Source organism: Meleagris gallopavo, chromosome 1 (assembly GCF_905368555.1).
Source record: "Meleagris gallopavo chromosome 1, MGAL_WU_HG_1.1, whole genome shotgun sequence".
Taxonomy (NCBI): Eukaryota; Metazoa; Chordata; class Aves; order Galliformes; family Phasianidae; genus Meleagris; species Meleagris gallopavo.
Window position 1 is genome coordinate 67710783 of NC_139404.1, and position 19937 is coordinate 67730719.

General features: G+C 45.8%; 1 protein-coding gene across 7 annotated transcripts; it reads right to left on the reverse strand.

Annotated features, from left to right (window-relative positions):
* Window positions 1-2133: 2133 nt before the first annotated feature.
* A4GALT (alpha 1,4-galactosyltransferase (P1PK blood group)) lies at window positions 2134-18549 on the reverse strand. 7 transcript variants are annotated; one of them, XM_085232312.1, is made up of 4 exons: window positions 18403-18546; window positions 17693-18252; window positions 15933-16310; window positions 2134-6541 (listed from the first exon to the last, which is right to left on the reverse strand). In XM_085232312.1, exons 3-4 carry the CDS (start codon window positions 15942-15944, stop codon window positions 5417-5419), a joined length of 1137 nt encoding a protein of 378 aa, XP_085088438.1. In that variant the 5' UTR covers window positions 15945-16310; window positions 17693-18252; window positions 18403-18546; the 3' UTR covers window positions 2134-5416. The 7 variants fall into 7 exon arrangements, with proteins under 7 accessions (XP_085088438.1, XP_085088427.1, XP_085088431.1 ...); XM_085232301.1 differs by having other exon boundaries at window positions 17039-18252; XM_085232305.1 differs by lacking the exon at window positions 17693-18252 and having other exon boundaries at window positions 18403-18549.
* Between the last annotated feature and the right edge of the window lie 1388 nt (window positions 18550-19937).

Consider the following 19937-nt stretch of genomic DNA (forward strand, 5'->3'; position numbering starts at 1 on the left):
CCTGTGCTGAGGGCTCCAGACTTGGATGCAGTACTCCAGCAGGGGCCATCTGAGGGCAGAAAAGTGTGGGCAATTCCCTCCCTTGCCCTGCTGGCCACCCCTCTTCTGATGGAACCCAGTATACCACTGGCCTTTCAGGCTGCAAGCACACTCTATGGCTTGTGTTGAAATTTTCATCAACCAGGACCCCAAAGTTGTCAGCAGTTCTTCTCTCAGTTTCCATATTTATAGGGGATTACTTCGACCCAAGGGCAAAACCTTGCTTGGTTGAATCATAGAATCATAGAATGGTTTGGGTTGGAAGGGAGCTTTAAGATCATCTAATTTCAACCCCCTGCTATAGGCAGGGACACCTCTCTCTAGAGCAGGTTGCTCAAAGCCCCATTCAGCCTTTCAATGCTTCCAGGGAGGAAGCATTCACAACTTTGCTGGACAACCTCTTCCAGTGTCTCACCACCCTCACTGTAACTAATTTCTTCCTAATATATAGTCTAAAACTTTCTGGATAGCCTTCTTTTGTAGAAATGTTTCCAAAGAAAAATACTGAGGTGCTCAAGAAAGAAGAATCCTGGACTAAATGGATTTTCTTGTTGTCATGAGTTGGCCAGAAGAATTACTGGCTCACTGTTCTCTACAAAACTGTTGTATTCTTTTAAGTAAGCAGGTCTGAAAGCATAAAAGATTTAAAAATAGGAATTCTGTAAATTAATACGACTGTTTTGTGAACTCAAGGCTTTAAAATTAAAGGATTACAGATTATCAGAAATAGCAATTAGTCTAAGCTAGGACCTCTACGATGCACAGCTTTAATGTATTTGCCTTTAATTCATCCATAAAATAGACATTTTTGGTGTTTCATAGAGTCATAGAATGGTTTAGGTTGGAAAGAACCTTTAAGATCATCTAATTCCAAGTCCTCTGTTGGAGGGCAACCTGTTCCAGTGTCTCACCAGCCCCACAGTAAAGAATTTCTTCCTGATATCTAGTCTAAATTTACTCTTCCAGTTTTAAAGCCATTCCCTCTTGTTCTGTTGCTACATGCCTTTACAAAAAGTCCCTCCCCAGCTTTCCTGTAGGCCCCCTTCAGGTACCAGAAGGTCCCTATCAGATGTCCTCGGGGTCTTCTCTTCTCCAGGCTGAAGAGCCCCAGCTCCCAGCCTGTCCTCAATGGGGAGGTGCTCCAGCCCTCTAATTATCTTTGTGGCCCTCCTGCGGACCTGCTCTAACAAGCCCATGTCTTTCTTACCTTGAGGGCTCCAGAACTGGGCGCAGTACTCCATGTGGGGTCTCACAAGAGCAGAGTGGAGGGGCAGAATTCCCTCCCTCAACCTGCTGGTCACACTTCTCTTAATGCAACCCAGGATACAGTTGGCCTTCTGAGCTGCAAGCACACACTGCCAGCTCATGTTGAGTCTTTCATCAACTGACATTCCCAAATCCTTCCCCTCAAGGCTGCTCTCAAGCTATTCTCCAGCCAAGCTGCATCTCTGCTTCTTAACCTCCATCTTCACTCAGGTATTTATAAACAGTGAAAAGATCTGACCACCAAGCCTGATCTTCTCCAGGAAAAATGATCTGAGTTCTCTCAGCCTTTCCTCATATGCCAGTGTGTCAGTCACTTATTCATCTGTACTGGGTCTGGCTGGGATAGAGCTGATTTTTCTCACAGCATCTCCTATGGAGCCATGCTTTAGATTTGCGACCAAAACAATGCCAATAACATGCTAATGTTTTAGCTGTTGCTGATCAGCACTTGCATAGCATCAAGGCCTTCTTTATTTCCCTCTCTGCTCCCCCAGTAAACACACTAGGGGTGTTTATCTAAAAGTTTAGGAGGGGACAAAACCAGGCAGATGACACAAACACAAACTGGCCAAAGAGATTCTAACTTGGTTGAATCAGGAAACAGTACCACACTTTTCTCTGCACCCTCCCTTGAAGTCCCAAAGACAATACTGTAGTTGTGGTCCCCAGAGCCTCCATTCCCCATGTAATTATACTCAACTTACCTCACTTTCATTACACTCTCTTAATTTTATTGAGTCATTTCTGGACACGACTTTAAAGTACTTTTCTGCATAGTAACAAACAGATTGTTCAGACCTGCCACCAACGCATCACAGAACAAAATGGTAGAGAGAAGAAATAATAAAACTATTTATTTTGCTTTCACAAGATGGAGGGTCAAAGACTGCTTTGGTTTGATTCTCTGCTTATAACCTCGGAACATTGACTCTACAGGGAAAAACACACACACACAAAACAAAAAAAACAAACAAAAAAACAACAAGAACAACAAAAACATTTCACTTTGCAAAAAGGCACTTCCTTAGAGTAAGCAGTAGTACACCAAATCAAATATTTAGTAGCTCCCAAATATGTCTGTAATCAGTCCCTGATATCGCCACAGTAGAGATTCTGTTAAGGCTTTACAATCTTGAAACACCATTTTACCTTCCCTGGTTTCTGTCTCACTGCGTTTTTCGTTGCTTAGCATAAAGAGCCCAAATCAGAAACAATTCTTAGAAGGAGAAACCATGTTCCACTGGTCACAGTCTAGGCCAGAGTTGATGATTCTGTGGCTGCTTCTAAAGAAAGCAGTGTGTGGGAAGGGAAATGATTAGGTATAGATAGAGCATGATGTGAAAATATCATCCATTTATACCATTTTTTGTGGTTAAGACCACTTAAACAGTCATGAAGATCTTTTGCTCTCCACAAAGCTGTTGTTCTTAAAGATGTTCGGTGTTTGGAGATTCAAAATCCTGAATGTCTCCAGCACATGCCTTAAAGCTAAGCAGAACAACAGGGCAGCATGTGGTGGTTTTGCACTGATGGCTGGTTGAATTCCGCCACACTGCTCTCTCACTCCCCTGTCTCAAAGGAAGAAGAGGAGGAAATGGGATAGGAAAAAAAAAAAAAAAAGCTCACAAGTTGAGATAAAGACAATTTAATTGAAGGGGAAAAAAGAGAAAAACAAACAAAGGCTGTGCAGAAGCAAAGAGAGAGAGAACAATTCTTCTCTACTCTCCATGAACAAGCGATGTTTGGATACATCTTGGGAAGCAGGGCCTCAATATATGACACAGTTGTTCAGGAGGACAGACATCATAACAAGAGCCCGTCCATCTCCTTCTTCTTTCCAGATTTTATTGCTGAGTGTGACGTCATGCAGCATGGAATGCCCCTTCGGTCAGTTTAGATCAGCTGTCCTGGCAATGTCCCATCCCAATCTCTTGCTTACCCCCCAGCCTGCTGCCCCTGGGGGAGTGGAGAGAGTTTTGTTGCCATAAGAGCACAGACAAAACATTGGTGCAATATCAATACTGTTCCAGCTAGATATGGAGAGCATAGCACTATATGGGCTGCTACGGGGAAAGAACTCCACCCCAGCCAAAACCATGACACAGCATTACATATATATGTACATGTTTGGAGGCACCCAGTGGAAGGGTGTTTCCAACACCTTCTTCATCCCAGAGCAGCTGCTTGTGCACAGAGCTCCTGCCTTGCCCAACTGCTAGGCAGGTAGCTTCCATTGCAGAGCAGCAGCAGCTTCCAGTCAGGCAGCTCAGCATGCAAATAAACAAAAGGTGCACAACCTCCTGAGCTCCCAAAGCCATGTTCCCCAAGGGATGGGGAACTATTGTGGAAAAGTGATAGGCAATTTGGCTTGTTTTCATCCTCCAAAAAAAGAAAAATAAACCCAAGACAACCTGAGAAATGTTGTCATTGTGCGCACAGTCTTCTACTTTTGGCTAAGTTGGACAAACCTCACCTTGCTTCTATTTGACATGGGAAACAGAAGAGGCCTCAGAAAACTGCAAACCTAGCAATCATCTACGTAGCCACTCCTTTTAAGAGCTCTTGCTATGAGGCTTCATGACACTGGAGATCTCACTGACTCATGGCCACCAGAAAGGTCACTGGAGTACCCCACTGCTGTTCCTAGGGGTAAGAAAATCCTCATACTAAAGGCAGAAAAGATTTCACAATGAGATCAGCGTAGGAGAGGGGATGGCCAATAATTTGTTCACCTCTGTCAACCCCACTGTAGTGTCAGCTCATGAGCCTCAGAAAACCTCTTTAGGTTGCAGTAAGGAACAGATATAAGGAAGCTTATGGTTTCTACCTTACTTTTGCTTCCTGCTGCTCTTTCTCTGATATTTTTTATATAATGAACTGTAAGAGCACCAACACATCCTTTTGACTATCAAAGCAAAGGACATTTTTTTTTGGCCATCGTGTATCCAACAAATTTGCCTCTATGGTGGAACCATCAAAGACACAACAGCACCGTAAGAGTGATACATTAATGTTCTCCATCATAATTCAGTGAAACGCTCAGAGGAGAAAAGTAAATCTTCTCACTGCATTTCTCCAGACCTCCCAGGAGAGATTTACACTCCTGCACAATGAATAGTGAACTGCAGGAGGGCTCCAGGCTACTGAAGAAGTCCATCATAAATGACTCAGTTCCTGAACTTGAATTTAGACAGTAAAGGTTTCCACCACACTCTGTAACATTGGGAATACTTGGAAGTATCACTTCTTTCCCTGTAAGATCAGTTTAAGCACTGAAAGATCATAGATGCAGTTATGGAAATTTGGTCACACTTACAAGCCCAGTGTAAAAGACAGTTCAGCTCTTCCTGTGTTACGTGCAATTTAAGATGTGATTTGGGAGAGCTCTCCTGCTCATTACAGGATGTTAATTTGCTATAACACAAATCACTGCTGTGCAAGAATTCCTTCAAAATGATGAACTAGACTCAGATCCTCTCATTCTGATTCATGCCAAATTTCCAAGCAAGTCTTTAAACCCACAACACTGAAGAGACTCCAGTGTCCCGTTCTCTCTTTGGATGAGTGTCATGAGAAAGTCTCTTCCATCAAAGTCTTCAGAAGAAAAAGGAATGAAAAGAAAAAGCATCACTTTAGCCATTTCACCTTTCATCTCTGTTTTCCTTCACATTTTTTCTTAAGACACCTCTTCAAGCACACTCTTAACCTCTTCAGTTCCTGTTCTTTGCTCTCCCATCCTTTTGTTGCTTTGAGGAAGTGACAGAGGACACGTTTCTACAAGGCCCCTTCCAGATCTGCAGCTACAGAAAGGAGTCTTATTCTTCAAGAGGTTTATGGAGGCTGCCACAAGTGGCCCAGTACTCACTCCTCATCCTGAGATTCCTCCACCTAACTGAGGAGAGCAGAAGGAAGGTCCTGCAGAGAACCAAATATTGTTAAAGTCAAGACGAAGAGCTGCACAGATGGGCTGAAAATACAGGCTCCATCTAAACCCCACAAATGGCTTTTATTCTCAGCTCCCACCACCTTCACTTCAAAAAAAGTTTATCTGAAATGAAACAGTTGAAGGGTTGGGAGGTCCCAGGCAATGTCTGTTAGCTGATCCTTGGAGTCAGTGCCATTTAAAGTCCATCTTCAAGACATCATATGTGGCGGGGCAGAAATGAGAATGCAGCTGAGCCAGCAAAGCCTGAGATGTGATCTCTAGCCTTGTCCCTTGGCTCTTCTTGTTCCATACATGCACAGCATAGGTGTTCTTCAGGAGTTCATTCAGCTCAGTGGAGCTGACCACTTCAAAATATTTCTTCCAGTCCTGCCACCGAATGGGATAAAAAGCCTCTCGGGGCAGAGCACTCACCCCTTTGCAGCTCTTACTGCTCCGAAGACTCCTGATGGAACACCACTTCTTAAAGACACGCGTTAGGAGCTGTGGGCCTTGATGCCCCCAGATCCAGCTGTTGTAGTTCTCCACAAAGTCCTGCATACAAAGCTCTATGAACTTGTGTTTGGGTGTAAAGGACAAAAAGGCTCCATTCAGTACATACTTGGACTGGGTGCCGAGCACATTGGTGAGGTTCTTTAAGTTCTTAAGCACAATGAAGTCTGTGTCCAGGTAGATGCCCCCGAATTTCCACATGATGGCAATTCTGCAGGCATCAGACAGGATGGGTAGGAAATAAGGTTCCCAGCGCTGCTGAGCCTGCAAGTACCACTTTGCTAGAGGTGTCCCAGAGAATAGCTCCGACAAATCCAAGGGACGGATTTCCACATTGGGGAAGCAGCTTAGCAATGAGAAGCCCCAGTGGTTGGGTAATGAGGCATTTCTGTTTGCCAGGCCTTTCATGAGCACCACGACCCTCGTCCCTGGATGTGTCCGGGCAGCTGACTCCACAGAGCACATAAATAGGTAATTTGGGTTGGTTCGTTCAGAGGTCTCCACAAAAAACACATCTCCTGGGGGAGGAGGAGGTTCATCAGCAACGGCACAGGGAGGAGATGGAACAGAGTGAGCACACTGGATCTGAACAGGCAAGTAGACTTGGTCCCTGCCCTTAGAGTCCTCCGTGATCCTCCAGTACAACACGATGGAGACAAAGGACATGAACTTAAAGGCAAGGATGAAGAGAGTTCTGAGCTTGTGGCCCAGCACTACCCGGGTTAGCTTTAGCAGGCAGTTGGGCATCCTGAGCATTCTTGTTCCCATCAGAGCTTGCTCTTCCAGAAGAAATGTTGTGATCTGGAGGGGAAAAAAGCAGAAAAAGAGACAAGCAATCAGCAGACCACAAGCCACAGTATATCACCATGGCAGAGCTGTATATGAACTCTCCGTATACCAGCATGCTAAATTATGCCTTAAGGATGTTTCTAAAGAAGTGTCCTGGCTTCTCCATTCTGCAGCAGTCCCCATCAGAAACCACAGTCCCTATATAGATTGTTAGATCTATAGATTGCATGGTAAAACACACTTGCACACCTACAAAGGAGCTCAGGGGGTTGGTGGCAGAAGGGGAGCTCAAGAAACAACCCTCTGGGCTCTTCCCAGAACCATCACAGGGACCATCAGCCCATCAAAGGCCCATCTGCACAAGTTCTGAGGAGTGTAGGAGCACAGAAGTGCAGAATCATCATATCACAGAATCACAGAATGGCTGAGGTGGGAAAGTGACCTCTGGACATCTTCAAGTCCAAACCCCTGCTCCAGCAGGGCCACTCAGAGCAGGGTGCCCAGGCCCACATCCAGGTGGCTTTTGGAGATCTCCAGCATGGAAGACTCTCTTCTATTTATCACAAACCAAGATTGACTCTCAGTTCCCTGGATACATGCTGTGCTTGCCTACATGCTTGCCACTTGTCAAGAAATACAGTCTTCATTCCATTTTATCTTCATCAGTCCGTTATTTTCAAATCAGATGTGTACAGGAACAATCCTAGATACTAAAAATTTAGATTCTCTTTTGTCCTCCAGTCTGCCGTCATACTAATTATCCTTGAGCTGTGGCACCTGGCACTGAGGGAGACAGGGCTTTTGCAGTGTTTCTTTTCCCCAAAGTAGAACCATCCTTCCCCCAAACTGAAAACTCGCCTAAAACCCCAGTGCTGTCATCTACTTCTGGAAAAAGGTTCTCAGCTTTCAGAGTCATGGGACAGTTTCCCTTCCATTTATTCTTCAGTAACCATCCTGCGGCCTGTATTTGTTCTTATATGCTCTTCCCCCCCAGCAGGCATTCAATCCGACTACAGTGCTACTTCTGCTTTTACAAGCCTAGTTTGTCTGTCCTGGCTAGCCACCAAGTTTAGTTCTCTGAAGTCCAAAGCATGGATTTAACCATAAAGAGACATGTTGCAGCAGAGCAAAACTGAATTTATCTCCCAGAAAGTCCAACTGTTTTAGAAGTCTGAAGTAATGCACATCAGGCTCCTGGAGTGCACAGGCCTGTTGAAGGGAACTGTGAGCAACGTACCAACAGCTTCCTCAAAGTCTGCATAGTCCAAGTAATGCCGGGCTTTTAGTATAAGAAAGCCAGGAAGGTTTCACTTTCTATAAAGAAAAAAATAAAAAGTGAAGTTGTATGGAAAATGCAAAGCATTTTAGTGTCTACTCTGCTCTAACCTCTGTTTCTTTCTTTTTTTCCTCTGCAACGGAAATATGCTTAATTTAGAAGAAATAAAATCAATACAGTCCATCAGCAAAAACAGGAGCTTTATGACACAAACTAAAAAGTGCAGAATGTAACAAAGAACTCAATTAGCCTGCTACAGATAGCTACAGGTCAGCTTAATAACAGAACAGGACCTTCCATTTTAGATCATTTATACTTCAGTTGAAAAAAAAAAAGAAAAGAAAAATCTCAGCTGAGATTCATCTCAGTTCAGTTTTTCCTCCATCTGAAGGAGAGTTCAACATTCTGTGATTTTGCAGAATGTTTCAAGTCCCTCAGTGCTTGCACACATCATCTGGCTGGCAGCACTGCGCTCTGGCGGGCTTGGGAGCTGCCATGTCACAGCAAGCAGCCCTTCCTTTCATCCCCTTTCCTTGAGACTCCAAGAGGACAATGAACACTTTCTTCCCATATAGCTGCAAGAAATGGCAAGACCATGTCATCTGCTCCAAGTCTCTTTTCTCCCTCTTCTCTCTATGGCCCCACTTCGGTTCAGAAGGAAGAAGAGCACATGAGCATGGGAGACCTTTCTACTATACGGCTTTTTGCCTCCACCACTTGTTCCAAGATGACTGCTCATAAACACTTGCAGCTGGCCAGTGCTGGCTCTTCTCTAAAGCTCTGTAATCAGGAAAACACTAAAGTGCCAACACAGCAATGCAAGTATATGCAAGTCTCATATATGGAAGAGGAAATGCTACCCAAGTTACACTTACATGGGCTTTGAATGGTTTGCCGTGTGATCTGTAAACAGTTTGCACCCCAGCACAGTGAGCATACTGTTGCAAGCAGGACAGTCTTGACTTCAGAAATTCAATTTCATGTGATTTATTACCAACTACCTTTTTAAAAATTTATTACCAACCAATTTTACTTTTAATTGCCAATTCAGCTACTGAGCAGAAGAAGTGAAACAATTAAGCAAATAGTTTGGGAAACACCTTTCCTCTCTTTTCCTAGGCTCCGCTTCAGCTTCCCTTTTTCCCCTCCTGCCCAGGACCAGCTTCCTTTCTTTTCCCTGCTGCTTATACTCAGTCTGCCCAGTACCAGCTTCCCTTCTTTTCCTGTTGCTTACACTCAGTCTGTTCCTGTTCCTTCGGTCAGTGCATAACAGCTTATTTTCACCACTCTTTGCATCTTACTCCTTCCCACTACTGCTCCTTGCTTCTTACAACTCCTCTGCCCAGCCCTCCACAGCCTGCAGTCCTTCAGAGCGTACCCACCCTGGCACAGGCTCTCTGCAGGACACAGGGAAATCCCCATTCTGACATCGATCACCCCCCAGCCACAGACCCACAGGTGTGTCCCTGTCCCCATGTGGTTCCTCTTTGAGCACAGACTTTCAAGGGTATCCCTGCCCCAGCTTGGGTTGTTCAAATGCCACAACCCCTCAAGGGTGCTTTCTCCAGCATTACTTCCTTCAGTGACAGCACCTCCACCCATGTACCCAACAATGCACCCTTCCACACCTCTCCTCCTCGTCCTCCCTTCACTCTGGAGACATTTCTTTGTGCATGTCCTCACGCCTCCTTTTGCGTGCCCTCCAGTGTTTCCTCTCACATCTCCTCTGCCTCCTCGCATCTTTGCTCATGTCCCCTTTTGCTTGTCCTCAAGCAGGTCTTTACGTTCCTCCTGCCCCTTGTCACCTTTTCAAGTCCTATTCTGTGATTCCTCACGTGTCACCTCACGCCTCCCCCCCTGTGACTTTTGTTCATAGCAGCTATCTCTGTTTCTTAAACACACTTGGGCAGAGGTGCCACAAGGAGCTGACGGGTTGCTGTTTTGGTGCGCAATGGGTTGTTGTCATGCTCATGGCCTCCTCCCACTCAGCCCACCCCCTGCAGCTCCAGTTCCCCAGAGCCTGCCGGTTAGTTCCTCATTGTTTTTTGTTGGGTTTTTTTTTTTCCTCTGCAAGGGAAATATGCATTTGGATTTCGGCTTACCACCTGTTGAGCAGTTCTGCACCACTGGTGCAAACAAAAGAAGTCATATTATTGGCAGTGAAGGTCACTGCCCCTCAAGAGGCTCATGTATTTGTTTCCCTTTGTGGCAACATCTGCTTCCCAGTGTTCCCTCTACAATGGAAAGTCTTTAAACAAATAAAGTACATGAGAGACCGTAAGTTCACATTTACATTTACCTACTTGTAGTACAAAGGGCTTGCCAGTTAAACCAATGTAAGATCAAATTTCTACAAAAAGGGGGATTTGTTCAAGTGTCTAAGGCAGAAAATTCAGCCTACAAAGTCCTCCGATAGTTTAGCATCCAGAGAACAGCTCGACTGAAGAATAAATTTTGGGAAAAGGTAATCAAGAGAATACTACTGCTCCCCCAGCACCCCTCTTCCTATAAGCAGTGGGGAAATACCAATGTCCCAGTTTTGTTTTCTCTTTAAGCTACTCGGCAGCCAAAGGGAAGAGAAGAATCTCTGGCAGTAAATAATAGGAGCAAGTGACAACAGCTGTTCCAGCAACAGCAGTGAAGCACCAGGGAAAGCACAAGCACTCATCCTACAGCTCCTTTTGCTTCAAGTGACAGCCAGCCAAGCATGGCTGGAGCAGCGTGCTGTGTGCAGAGAATGGCAGTCAGGACCTGCCACAAGGCAGACAGGGCTACGCTTCACTGTAGGTGGCAGAAGAGAACCCCAGAGCACATCTTTGTGGGTCAGGCAAGGTGCTGCTTTTAAATGTTTCGTTCCATATGCTGCCTAACACTGAGCCCAGGATGTTTTCCCAAATGAATGTTGCAAGAGACCTGAAGTGTTTTGCTGCTGCTTAATGGAGGATGTCTTATCCATAATCAATTCCTCTCTATTTACGTGTTTTAGCTGTTGCCTTGGTTTTCCCTGGAAAGGAGTGACAAGTGTTTTAGGGGTAGTACCTGTGCCTTTTCTCTAAAAGCCATTAGAAACACTTCAGAAGAAAATACAAAAAAAACAACAACAACAACAAAAAAAAACAACCCAAAACCTCAATCAAAAGAAAAATGACAAAGTAAATTTTTGAATAACCTTTGTTACATCGAAATTAAGTAAATTAAACATGAACCTAGAGCTCAGAGAATTCAGAATAACTAGTGGGTGTAATTTACATCAAAAACATGTGGTGGTAAGGCACCCATATATATAACCAGAGAAGAAGCTGCTGAAAGTTTACATAAATCAGCTTTCGGTTGATGTGTTTCAGAGCTACAGAAATGCATTTTTCAGTTCAAAGACCATGCCCAACACTGCCCTGCTCTGTTCCTTCAGCTTTTACCCCTTTGACAGTTTAAGTTCAGCACATTTACAAACCCAGTACATAGGAAATGACACAGTGATTTGTTATGATGTGCTGGGTAGAGTTATGGTCAAGACTGGTCTTTAGGAATACTTGGGATGAGGCAGCCTGCAGCAGAATGGTGGAGGTGAGACTCATGTTTGAAACTATGCTTTTCGGTCCTGCCCCCAGGCCACAACAGCAAACACAAATCAGACACATGAAGTCACTCGTGATCTCAGCCTCAGAGAGAAGTGGGGTGGTCTTTCAAAAGTCTACTCGGGTGCTGTAGTTAACATGTTTAAAATGCTTTGACTTTGTCCACAAACTAAGTCAAAGCATTTTGCTTATTAATGCTTCTCCCAGTACTATCACTGTCCATCGGGTTAACTCATGATGTAACCACGTCAACTCCTGCAACAAGCAAATGCACCACATTCCTGATCTAGGTCAGGCCTATCCATTACTTCTTTCCCCATCTGCACTGTGAAAGTAATTCATGACAGAAGTGGGGTTCTGTGAAATCCCAAGTCATAGATGCTTGGAAGGAGGCTGTACAGAAACTGTGAAAATGGCTAAAAGAGATGAAAAACTAGGTGGGATTGGAATAAGGTAGCTAAAAATTGTTTTAATTGGGAAATCCTGCAAGAAGAATTTCAGAAGTGGCGGAAAGTCACAAACGTGGAAGAACGGAGGAAAAGGAACTCTTCACTGGTCTCCACGCAGAGGTGGAGAAGATGCTGGAAGCATTTTGCTTAGAACTGCAAAACAAAGAGTAGAAACCAGAGTACAGGTATTAAAAACCAGCTCACAAGCCACTTTACATCAAGCTAAGGATGCCTAAGCACGAGCAGCTGCCCTTGAGTCACAATAAAAGCCAATTATTTCAAGAATTAAGAACTAACTTCATTTCTCTGGTTTTACAACTGCTCAAGCAGAAAAGCACATGCCCAACCTCAGTGAAATCCTTGGAAGAAAATACACACTGACATTTGGCATTGTGAAGGATGACTCAGGCTGAACTTTCTGCCACCACACAGTTGTCCAAACCTAAGCAGGAAAACACAGCCTCTCTGCACCCTATTACTAAAAATTTCATGGTGCAACTTCTGCCAATGGAGGTGCTCCTCCACTGCCTTGGGTCACCACAACCTTTATCAATTGTATTGCAGATCAGTTTGGGCAAATATCCATAAAATATTCCAAATATTCAGAGGACGACTGGTTTGGATGGGTGTGATGATGCTACACACCCTGGGATCAGGATGAAGTCAGACAGATATTCCTGGGAAACAGAATAGTTCTTCAAAGCTCCAGCACAGGTGCAGTTGGAAACACCTTCTCTTTATTAAATTCAGTATATTATAAACATGGTATAATGCAAATGTGTAGAAGATGAGCATATAATCTTCCTCCTTCCCTGGGATACTTTTGAAGGCTTCTCTGAGTGGACTGGCTGCCCAGAATATCCTTAATGCACAAGGTGCTCTACCCTGGGAACTTCTGTGATAGCAACAGATGCAGGAAAAGCAAGATGTCTGGAAAATGCAGTGTGTGGAGAATCAACAAGTTTAGCCTTAATGCTGCACACAGAGACTCATACTTGAAGTAAAAGGACTTCAAAACTGGACATCCTTCAGGAATAGTACCCCTATCTTGACTAACCACTGGGAAGGAAATGTTAGGGTTGCACAATGGTCAATAAGCCATGACACAAAAGCTATATGGAAAACTGAGAATGAGCAAGCTGAAGGTTTGGAATAAGAAAATAGAAAGTTGAAAGGCGAATTAAAAGGGAAGAATTAGAGTTAAGTATAAAAAAAGGCCTGTCATAGTGACTGTGACGGACAGACTAGGTGAATCTGATGGCAAAGTATTTGATTCTGTAACCTCTTTGTCAAACAAGAAATCACTGCTGTTGACGCACAGGGGAATAATCCACAGAGATGGGATCCCACTATAGTTTGAGATTTTAATGTGGATACTGCGTACCAAAAACAGCCTACATAGTCAATCATTAAATGGTGATGCCTCCTCTGGCATGCTGAAGCAGCAAGAGTAAGTCTGTTTGCACTAGAGGCAGAAGATTTAGCTTAGGTCCCGGAATTCCCACCCTCAGAGGGAACGTACTCAAACCCTATGAACCTTCGCTATTGGGTGAATCTACTACCAAGACTGTGGCTGGAAATGTCTTATCACTTGACAAGCTCCAGATTAACTTCAGGAAGCATTATTGCTAGCAGCTCCTATAACCTTATTACACTGAGCTGAAGCCCTAGGTAAATAACCTAGTGCATGGCTTATTCCTGCTATGTCCCCTGACTTGAGGTCTGTTGAAAAAGGAAAGGGAAATGAGCAAGGCCCTATCCCATTCACCATATGGGATGAATCATACTGATGAACTGCCGATTTGACATGAAATGAAACACTTTGAGAAACTTTCCTGCCCTCTTAAAATTGTTGTTTTATATACACCATTTTATCACACTCAGCGGTTACAGTAGTGCCTGTTCCAGCATCAGTGGAGATGGATCAGCAATCATGATGTTGAGTTTGCGAACAACATATCTCAGATGGGTGATGAATTAGATTGCTGATCTGGCACCTTCCAACATTGGGTACTAAATTCTGATTGTTAGTAGAACCAATCCACAACGCATTTTGGAACCAACCTAATTTGGCAAACTTACTTCCTAACACTGAATAATCCAAATCATCAAAAACTCTTGAAGCATGCTTCCGTGGCTAGCCCCCTTAGAGCTTTACAATGCCACTGTGTACAAATGAAGAGCAGGTGGTAAAAACAAGCAGTTATACCTTTTTTACATCACACCCAAGTACAGTTTCTATTTAAATGTAACAGCACACAAGCTTGTCCTGATGCTGATCTGACCCTGCGATAATGGCTCGCAATTACAAACAAATGTGCGTTTGATGGCTTGAAATTCCAGAATCTCACATGCAATGCTAATAACACAAATTCTCAAAAATGCTGCAATTTCACTGGCCCTAATTCTACATGACATAGTCTGCCGAGTAATGGTCAGCTGAGTAATAACAATAGCTGGAATACACTTTGCCCAGACAACATGTCTAGCTGTACAAATGGAAACCTCTTTTGCAAAATCTGGTTGAGCCAAACATGAAACAAACTTAATTGTTCTCCTGACCCACAGTGCTCATTCTGCAAACATCAAAATAACTCCAGATACTGTTTTAACAGCTGGATGGCTGTGGTTTTTTGGCATTGGTATGTATAAAAGTATATCACCACAGTGGGCTGCTACTTAATCACATGACTACAGAATCATAATCACAGAACGGCTTGGGTTACAAGGGGCCTTAAAGCCCACCCAGTTCCAACCCTCTGCCATGGGCAGGGTTACTGTCCACTACCTCAGGCTGCCCAGGGCCCCCTCCAACCTGGCTTTGAACACTTCCAGGGATGGGAGACCACAGCTTCTCTCAGCAGCCCTTGCCACTGCTTCACCATCCTCAGAATGAAGAATTTCCTTCTAATATAGAATCTAAATCTCCCCTTTTTTTAGTTTAAAACCACTCTCCCTAGATATATCACTAGCAGACCATGTAAAAAGTCTGTCCCCCTCCTGTTTATAAGCTCCCTTTAGGTCCTGGAAGGCCATAATGATGTCTCAGTGAAGCTTTCTCTTTTCCAGGATTAACAAGCTCAGTTCCCTCAGTTTTCCATTGTATAAGAGGTGCTCCAGTCCTCTGAACATCTTTGTGGTCCTCCTCTGGACCTGCTCCAGCAGCTCCACATCTTTCTTGTGCTGAGGGCCCCAGACTTGGACATAATACTCCAGGTGAAGAGAGGGACCATCATATCCCCAGCTCTGTTGACCACTTTTGATGCAGCCCAGAATAGAGCTGGCCTTCTGGACTGCAACTGTTGGCTTTTCATCCACCAGAACCTCCAAGTCCTTTTCCACCAGGCTGCTCTCAATGAATACTTCCAGTGTGCACACATATCTGGAGTTGCCCCAATCCGAGTGCAAAACACTGTATTTGGCCTTGTTGAATCTCATTAGGTTCACACAAGCCCACTTTTCAAGCTTGTCCAGGTCCCTTTCGATGGCACAATACCATAACACCTTCAAGCCTTATGCATTTCAATCTAAATAACTGTCACTTATTTTTCCAAACACCCGATACCCAGTATATCATAAGCATAGAATATCCAAACCCTTAGCAACATGATCAACTGCATTTCATAAGGCTGTATGCTTACTGCTTCTAAACTTGGGTGCTGCTGAACTGAAATAAGCTACTGATAACACCTCCGCTGTACTCAAAATTACCCAAAATACGATAGATGCTTTAACAAACCCACAGATGGAGCTCACTTTCACTATTTGCAATTCGAAATCATGAGGCCTTAGGCCATCTTTTAGCTTCACAATGAGGAGTTTCTGCATTCACACGTGTTACTTTTTAAGAGGTTGAATATGGTGTGAATGCTGTTCAGCAGCACATCCTTATTTGTCACCAAACTGTGCAAGGACAACCCTTGCTCAAGGGTCTGTCCACCAATTGGGCCAGACCTCAGTGTGTAGGGATGGCGTGCCTTACTGATAGTAGCTTTTATTTTAATTGTAGGCTCTATTCTTTTCTGTATTCTTTAATGTATCTTGTACCAGATTACTTTGTGTTTCCCTCCTTTCTAAATCAATACGATTCATGTGTGCTTTACCTTCCAAAGCATCCCAGAAGCTCCAGCATTGCTCCTAAATGACCCTAAGTCTCCTCCACCTCAGGCATTAGGTGGCAAGAAAGACAAAGCAAGTATAGCATAGTCTCACTCCTAACAGTCAGCTGCAGGCCAAGGGCATGGGTGGTTCGTGTCCTTACGCAGGTAGGCTGAACTCTTGTAAAGACAGCCCCCACCAGTTGCCTGAATGGTGGTTCTCTCCATTCAGCTTCAGTAATACAAAACAGGCCTGGCTTTTGCCCAAGATGGATGTGCTGAATGTTCTCCTCTGTTTCTCCTCTTCCTTTTTACTCCCTTAGCAGATGAAGCTTTGTTGGGACACTGGTGGACTTGTGACGTGATGACATGAACTCCAGAACCCTGCAAAACACCACAGCCTTGATACAGATCTGCTTTGAGGTGAGGCTCTGTCCATCACTTTTGCTTTGTGACAGTCGCTGACATTACACCTGTTTCCAGGTGAAGTCACCACCCAAAATAAGATCTGTGGATCTTTTCTGGAAACTGAGTTACTAACAAAGTAAGGGATTTAATATGTTTGTTTGGGCAGGAGTGCCTGAGAAAGACAACCCCAGATAAGTGCAGAGAAAAGGATCTGAAAGAAGACGCAGCAAGCAGAAGACTTTCACTTGCATGGGAAGTGCATGCCGTGAGGAGCTAAATGATAGCATATGAGGACAGGAGGAGCTTGAACACTGTTTCCAACCTCTCCTGACAGCACATGCTAGACCATGATGCAAACCGCAGCAGTGTAAATGGCAAGATTACGCTGTGCTGTACTCTACTGATGCGGTCTCATCCCCACATGGAACAGGTACATTTGTGTGGTTTGATGTGCTAACTGCAACTGGCAGGCAGCACCTTACCTCTGTGGTTATGACCAAATAAAAAAATTAGATGGATAAGGAATTACACATAAGAACTTCTTGCCAAAGTATGGGTTGATATCAAAAGAAAAGCAAACCAGCAGCTAATTGAGCTAATTGCAGCTGAATCCACTCCCTTCTTCCTCAAGCTTTTCTTTCACACTCCTCTGCCCCTGGCATGCCCAGCCCTGAAAGCTTGAGCACCACAAAGTGAATTCTTACTTGTTTGGCTTCCAAAACTGGTTTTGCTCCACTGCAGAGTGAGACAGGCACAAACAGCACACAAAGAGAGATGCTGAAGAAGCAGCAGTCAGGTGGCTGCATGTTACAGTGGCACCTCACTTAGCTCAGTGGCATCACCAAATTGCATCCTGAGGCTTCACAGTCCCCAGCTGCTGAACCTGGCCCTGTTGAGACTGCTGGCTTCTTTGGAGACACTGTCTGATGGAAGCTGCCAATGCCTTGAGAGCCAGTGGGAATCCAGTGAGAAGGGAAATGTGGGTAACAGCCATGAGCTGCACACTTGCAATCAACTCAGGGCAGGCAGGTTGCTATTCACCTGATATCTGACCCTCAAGGATGAGTATTGTTTTTATGCTGACAGATGATGAGCATGAGAACAGAAGGGCGTTCACGCTGACTTCCCAGTCATCAGTTCTCCCTACAAAACCAGTGCCTGGAGACACAGCTGGATTTGTGCTTCTGGCTTTCATGATAACAAAAATATCCATAGTGCAAAGCTGGCAGAGCTCGGCAGAAGCTGGGGTGGGATGCAGGCAGGATGCAGAAACATCCAGCCTGTGCAGAGTAGCCCCTCATGCATTGGGAAACAACGCACTGGTTTAGATCACTCTTAGCCAATGCTGTGGGACTCACCATCTTTCAACTTCCCAGCTTTTAGGTCACTAGGTACAGGAGTTACTCATTTCTTCACAACTGCTTCTCCAGGGCTCTCTCCCCCTACTACTACAGCAAGCATTTCCACAGCCCTCTCGTGAGGCTCCGTCCCTCTTCTCCAGCCCTCCCTCCAGCCTTAGCCCTGCTCAAACCCCAGCGCTTTCCAGGTCAGCTCTGTCAGTTCACGAAGGCCGTCCGAGTTCCCCCGTCACCAGCTCTGTCGCTTCTCCCCCTCTGTCCGGGCCAGCCGCACCCCGCCCGAGCCTTCCCGGCGGCGGACCCGGCTGTACATTCGTCCTTCTCGGGTTGCACGGCGCCTTTCAGCCCGCACGACATGCGGGCACCGTGCGTGCAGCCCCTTCGGAAAGCGATGTCCGGATGGCAGGGAACGCCCTGCAGACGACTCAGCGCAGCGGGGGGAAGCAGACCTCTTCGCCCGGGCTCTCCGCAGCACTATGAGCGGGCAGACTGCGAGCTCCAAGCAGAGCGGCTCCAGCTCCCGGGCAGCTGAGGGCAAAGCTGCGACGAAGACGGACGCGCTGCGCCCATGGAAAAATCCGCCGCGGAAAAAAAAAAAAAAAAAAAAAAAAATCTCGAATTCCCCCCGGCGCGCCGGGCGGGTCGGGGACGCCGACCCCGGTGGCAGCCCCACGCCCCGTCCCCCCGCGATCCCTCCGCGCTCCGCTCACCTCCGCGCCCTCCGGCAGCGCCTCGGGGCCGGGCTGTGACCGGGACCGCACTCGGACCCGGGCCGGGTCCCCCAGCCACCGGACCGGGCAGCGCCGCCCCCGCCCCGCCCGCAGGCCGGGGCCGCCTCAGGGAGGAGCGGAGCGGAGCCGCACCGTCGTGGAAGGATCGCGGCCGATTTGTTCAGCTCCCTGTTGGGATGTCGGCCTGCGGGGCCGGCCGGCTGCGGTGAAAAGGACCGGGATGCAGAGCCACGGCCCCGCGCTGCGTGGAGAGAGCAACAGGAGTCATAGAAGCATTAAGGTTGGAAGAGACCTCCAAGATTGTCTAGTCCGACCGTCTGCCTACCACCAATACTGCCCACTGAGTACCCATGTCCCTGAGTACTACATTTACCTTTTCCTTAAACATCTCCAGCGACAGTGACTCCACCACCTCTCCGGGCAGCCCGTTCCGGTGCCTGACCACTCTTTCAGAGAAAAAAATTTTTTCCTAATATCCAATCTGAACCTTCCCTGGTGCAATTTGAGGCCGTTTCCTCTCGCCGTTACCCAGAAGAAGCCGATGCCCACATCACCACTACCTCATTCCAAGGAGTTGGAGAGAGCAATGTGGTCTCCCCTGAGTCTCATCCAGTCTGAACAATCCTTCTTCCCTCAGTAACTCCCCATAAGATTTGTGTCCAAACCCCTCACCAGCTTCGCTGCTCTTCTCTGAACACACTTCAGGGCCTCAATGTCTTTCTTAAAATGAGGGCCCAAAACTGAACACAGTACTCAAGAAAGGACAGGATCATCCCAGCCCCTCTGCTGCAAAGCAGCACAGCCAACCACATGTGAGGCTATAAAATCAACTAAAAAAAAAAAAGGGAAAAGAAGAAAAGGAAAAAAAAGAAGAGAATGGCAGCTTACCTGATGAGCGTTTTCATATTGCAAAACAAGAGAGCTTTATACCTGCCCTGAGGTGGGAGGGAATTCTGCTTGAATCATTCTTGGCAAATGACTGCTTCACAGGTTCTCAGTGAGCATGGATAAAGGGAAGGGTGGCCTTTCATTTGGAGCAGCACTGCCGGCACAGCCATGGGGGGACATCACTGGTGATTTTTGGATGCAGGTTGGCCAATTGAATGGGCAATGCAGGCAGAGCTGACCCACCTAGAACTCAGCCCCACGCCTGTTAGCCATGCCCCCAGCACTACTCTGGGTGGCTGGCCTGTCACAGCACGTTGCTGTGTGTTACAGAACAGCACACCCATGAGAAACATTTCCACAAAAGCAATTTTGACATTCCTTAAACAAAACAAAAACAAAAATGTATTTTCCTGGGAGTGATGCAATCTGAAACATCATTTTTTTTTCTTTTCCCAGGAATAACATTAAATTGCTTCTTTCCTAACACCAGGCCTGAATCCAGTTTGAAACTAAAGTGGATTTCAAGTTATTGTTCTCTGCCAGAACCACCATCAATGCTCTGCCTCCCTTGGCTGCCCCAACGCCAACACTCAAAGGACAGGGACACGGTACACTCGGGGGGACCC